Below are 3381 nucleotides of genomic sequence, written 5' to 3' on the forward strand. Positions count from 1 at the left end.
ATATTCCACTATAAGTTAAAATCCTCCATAGCGCCAATCCTATATGACTCTACATATGTTGGGTTTTTTTTATTATCTTTTGTCAGACTGTTGGTCTTTGACTCTGTGCGTTTTAGTTATACACATGCCGGGTGTTGCTCATCATGTTTTGTATCCACTTGATGCTATTATTTATTTTGAGTTAATAAAAATGCCATTTTATCAAAAATGCTTTGCAAATAACGACAGTGAAGAAGCACAAACCAGCCAAATGAACGGCAAAGATTGAGATTAAAGGTCATTGCACTATACTATTATACATGATTGTACATTTCACACAGAATGAAGTCTTGGATACTTCATTCCAGTAACATCTCCTATCACTTCACCATCAGGGTCTGGCAAAAATATACATCCAGACAAGATGGTCAGCATCACATGACTCCTAGCTACTGGTTTTTTATCAGTTAGCTGAAGGATAATGTCCTTCTGGATGACATAGAACCTGTCCTTGATGTAATCAGTGCCTCGGCGAATTTGTGGATCTCAACATCTTCTGGTATTGTGGCCTCACCACTATCAAACTGAGAACCATGTTCACTGAATCTTCCGGATCCGAAAGATGCATTCTTTTTTACCCCATGACGCTGGTATCTTCCATCTCCTGCTTCTGTGCTATATCTTTGGCTGCCAAAAGAAGGCGTAACGCAGCTGCGATCGTCATGCTGCTGATTGGCAGATACGGCTCCTTCTGTCAAGAAGGAAGAGTAGCTATCATGCGAGTCTCTTCCAGTGAAGTCATCAAAGGAACAGCTCGAAATAGACACTCTCCTCTCCAAAGTAGGGAAATTGTTCTCTTCCTTATCTTTTCCCAGTACCAATTTCCGTAGCTTAGAGAAAAACTTCTTCTTCTCTTTCTTCTTCGGGTTTCTGGGCGTTGTGACTGATGACATATCGATCGATGTGTCATCGGGTTCGCCACTTGATGATGCCCTTGAAGAAGCGTACTCTGAGCCAAATTCTATGGAGCTTAAACTTCTCTCGTCCGCACCAACATTGGCATACTCCATTATCAATTGCTTGGCTGTCTGTTCAGATTTGGGGCTTAGGGTGTTGCTTAGATCCTGTGCTGTAGTTTGTGCCCCAGGACCAGGAGTCCCCTTGTTCTTCAGCTCATGCCGCAGGCAAGCATTGATCCATTTAAGATATACCAGCTCCTCAACATCTGCAAACCTGTCAGTCCGCAGTTGTTCAACCTCTTTTGACAACTTCTCGTTTTCTTGCTTCAACCCATCAACTTGTTCTGATGTTTTTACCTGCAATCATTTTTACTTGCTTAATTCGTGACAGAGCATCAAATGATCAATAACACAATGCACTTCAAATTAGCACACACCGAAGCAATAGATCTGTGGAAAAAAATTATGCAGTTTCTGTTTGGCAGAACAAGCATCAAGAATATCATTTTCTGTTTAGGAATACCTCCTCCATTTGACGATTCATTTTTGCACATTAAGTGTTAGTTACAGTGCAGGCCAAGAACAGTCAAGATTTACCTCCATGCTATTGTGGGACTTGGGTACAGGCGGTAGGCGTGTGAACTCCAATCGCCTAGTAAGGTGTGAATTCTCCTGCTGCAGCCTTGAATTTGCAGCTCTAAGCTCTCTTGCCTCATTTTCCAATTCCTCTAGCCTCTTTAATTTCTTCTCAGCCTCGCCGTCAACTTCTCCCTCAATAATCTCCTTACACTGAAAGGAATCAACTATGTTCTGAAGGGAAGTGATTTTCTCCTTTGCTTGTTCCGCATCCAGTCTCAACTTCTTTTTCAACAGCTTGCATTTTGATTTTGTCAACTCAAGCTGGGAAGTTAACTTTGAGCTTTCAGACAACTGTGTTTGTAACCTCTGATTTTCAGATTGCAAGGATTCGATCTTCAAGGAGTATAGCTGTGACTCGACATTGTTTATCTTCAGTTGGTTCTCAAGCTCCCTAACTGCAGCACCTTGCTCCTGCAAACCATACAACTCCAAAAGTTGTATCTCCAGGGTCTTTTCCCTTTCTTGCAGAGATCTAACCAAATCTCTGAGCTTGAAAATTTCATGCTCATTAGATGCATCTTCCCTTACTCTTGCTGCAGGTGAGCTTGCGATATTGCCTACGTCTCCGCCAAATTCTTCCATAACCATTTCATTGAATTCTGGAAGGAGAAATCCTTCATCATCATCATCATCATCATCAATGTTTCGGCATTTCGGAGGAAGTGACACTGAGGCAGTGGTGGTGGTCGTTGTAGTGGTAGTGGTTGTGTGCACAGAGTTACCATTGATTATTTTTGCCTTGGTATCCTCCTGCACAAAGCACAAATATAAATGAAAGACTACAAATGAAAATGGGCATATTTCAATTTTCCTTCAACGGATTGAAGAATGATATCGAATACAGGCAATAACTAATTTGTGGATAAGTTCTATTTTGTTACGACGGTCGTGGAAGATGAACTACCAGCAATATGTTCATAGTAAACAAAAGGTCATCCTTTAAATACAGTTTAAGATTCACGTGTTACGGCGAATTTGATATAACACATTAAGGAAAGGGATATTAAAAAGAATGTGTAGCGTAACCCCGAAAGCATCACACTATGTTTTTACCATCTTCCAACGAGCCCATGGTTTGCCTTGCCTAATGCTTACCATTCAGACTTTTTTTGCAACGTTTAATAGTATGTACTAACAATCTAGAAAAAGAATTATATTCCCTGAAAAAGGTTAAAAGACTACCAATTAATAACTAAAACATCTAAGAATTCTAAGTATCACCTTCTGATCATAATAATTTATAAATACTCAGCATGACCGTTCTCTGTTAACCTATTAGCTCATCCTTCTTAGGTATGGTTACAACTCTACAAGTGCAAAAATTACAGCAATCATGTTTATGTACAATCAGATTCTTACATTCTTGAGGATCCTTAGCTCGTCCTTGAGCCCTCCACCACCACCCTTCATGCCACGGGCATCATCCGGCTCTACAACACATCAAACCATACCAAAAATATTTCAATATGCATCACTTCTTATCCTGTTTTTCTTATTATAAGTGGTCAAAAAATTCTACAGTACTAAATGAAGAGGCAGAGCTGTTGTTGATTGCTCGATAGACAAGAAAATTCTCAATCTTGCAGTGCACAAGACATAACTGAGGCATAATCAATCTAGAAAGCATATCTAGCTTGCAAGCAAGACATGCATGTGCTCATGGTATGGTACCTGAAGGAGGAGGGAGCAGGAGGTGCCGGGGCCGAGGCCGGTGCTGCCACCGCAGCCGCGAGAAGAAGAGCCCAGCGATGGAGAGCGTGATGGCAGCGCCCACCCTCAGGAAAAGCAGAGGCAGGGGCCCCCG

At 41.4% G+C, this 3381-nt stretch overlaps 1 protein-coding gene across 1 annotated transcript; it reads right to left on the reverse strand.

Annotated features, from left to right (window-relative positions):
* Positions 1-251: 251 nt before the first annotated feature.
* LOC125530311 (protein CHUP1, chloroplastic-like) lies at positions 252-3373 on the reverse strand (the record flags this gene model as incomplete). The annotated part of the gene is given in 4 exon segments (XM_048694708.1): positions 252-1295; positions 1536-2327; positions 2937-3007; positions 3249-3373. Coding segments are annotated over 4 exon segments (1837 nt in total), but the record flags the coding sequence as incomplete, so codon positions are not given.
* Between the last annotated feature and the right edge of the window lie 8 nt (positions 3374-3381).

The sequence above is a fragment of the Triticum urartu genome, unplaced genomic scaffold, assembly GCF_003073215.2.
Source record: "Triticum urartu cultivar G1812 unplaced genomic scaffold, Tu2.1 TuUngrouped_contig_6219, whole genome shotgun sequence".
Lineage (NCBI taxonomy): Eukaryota > Viridiplantae > Streptophyta > Magnoliopsida > Poales > Poaceae > Triticum > Triticum urartu.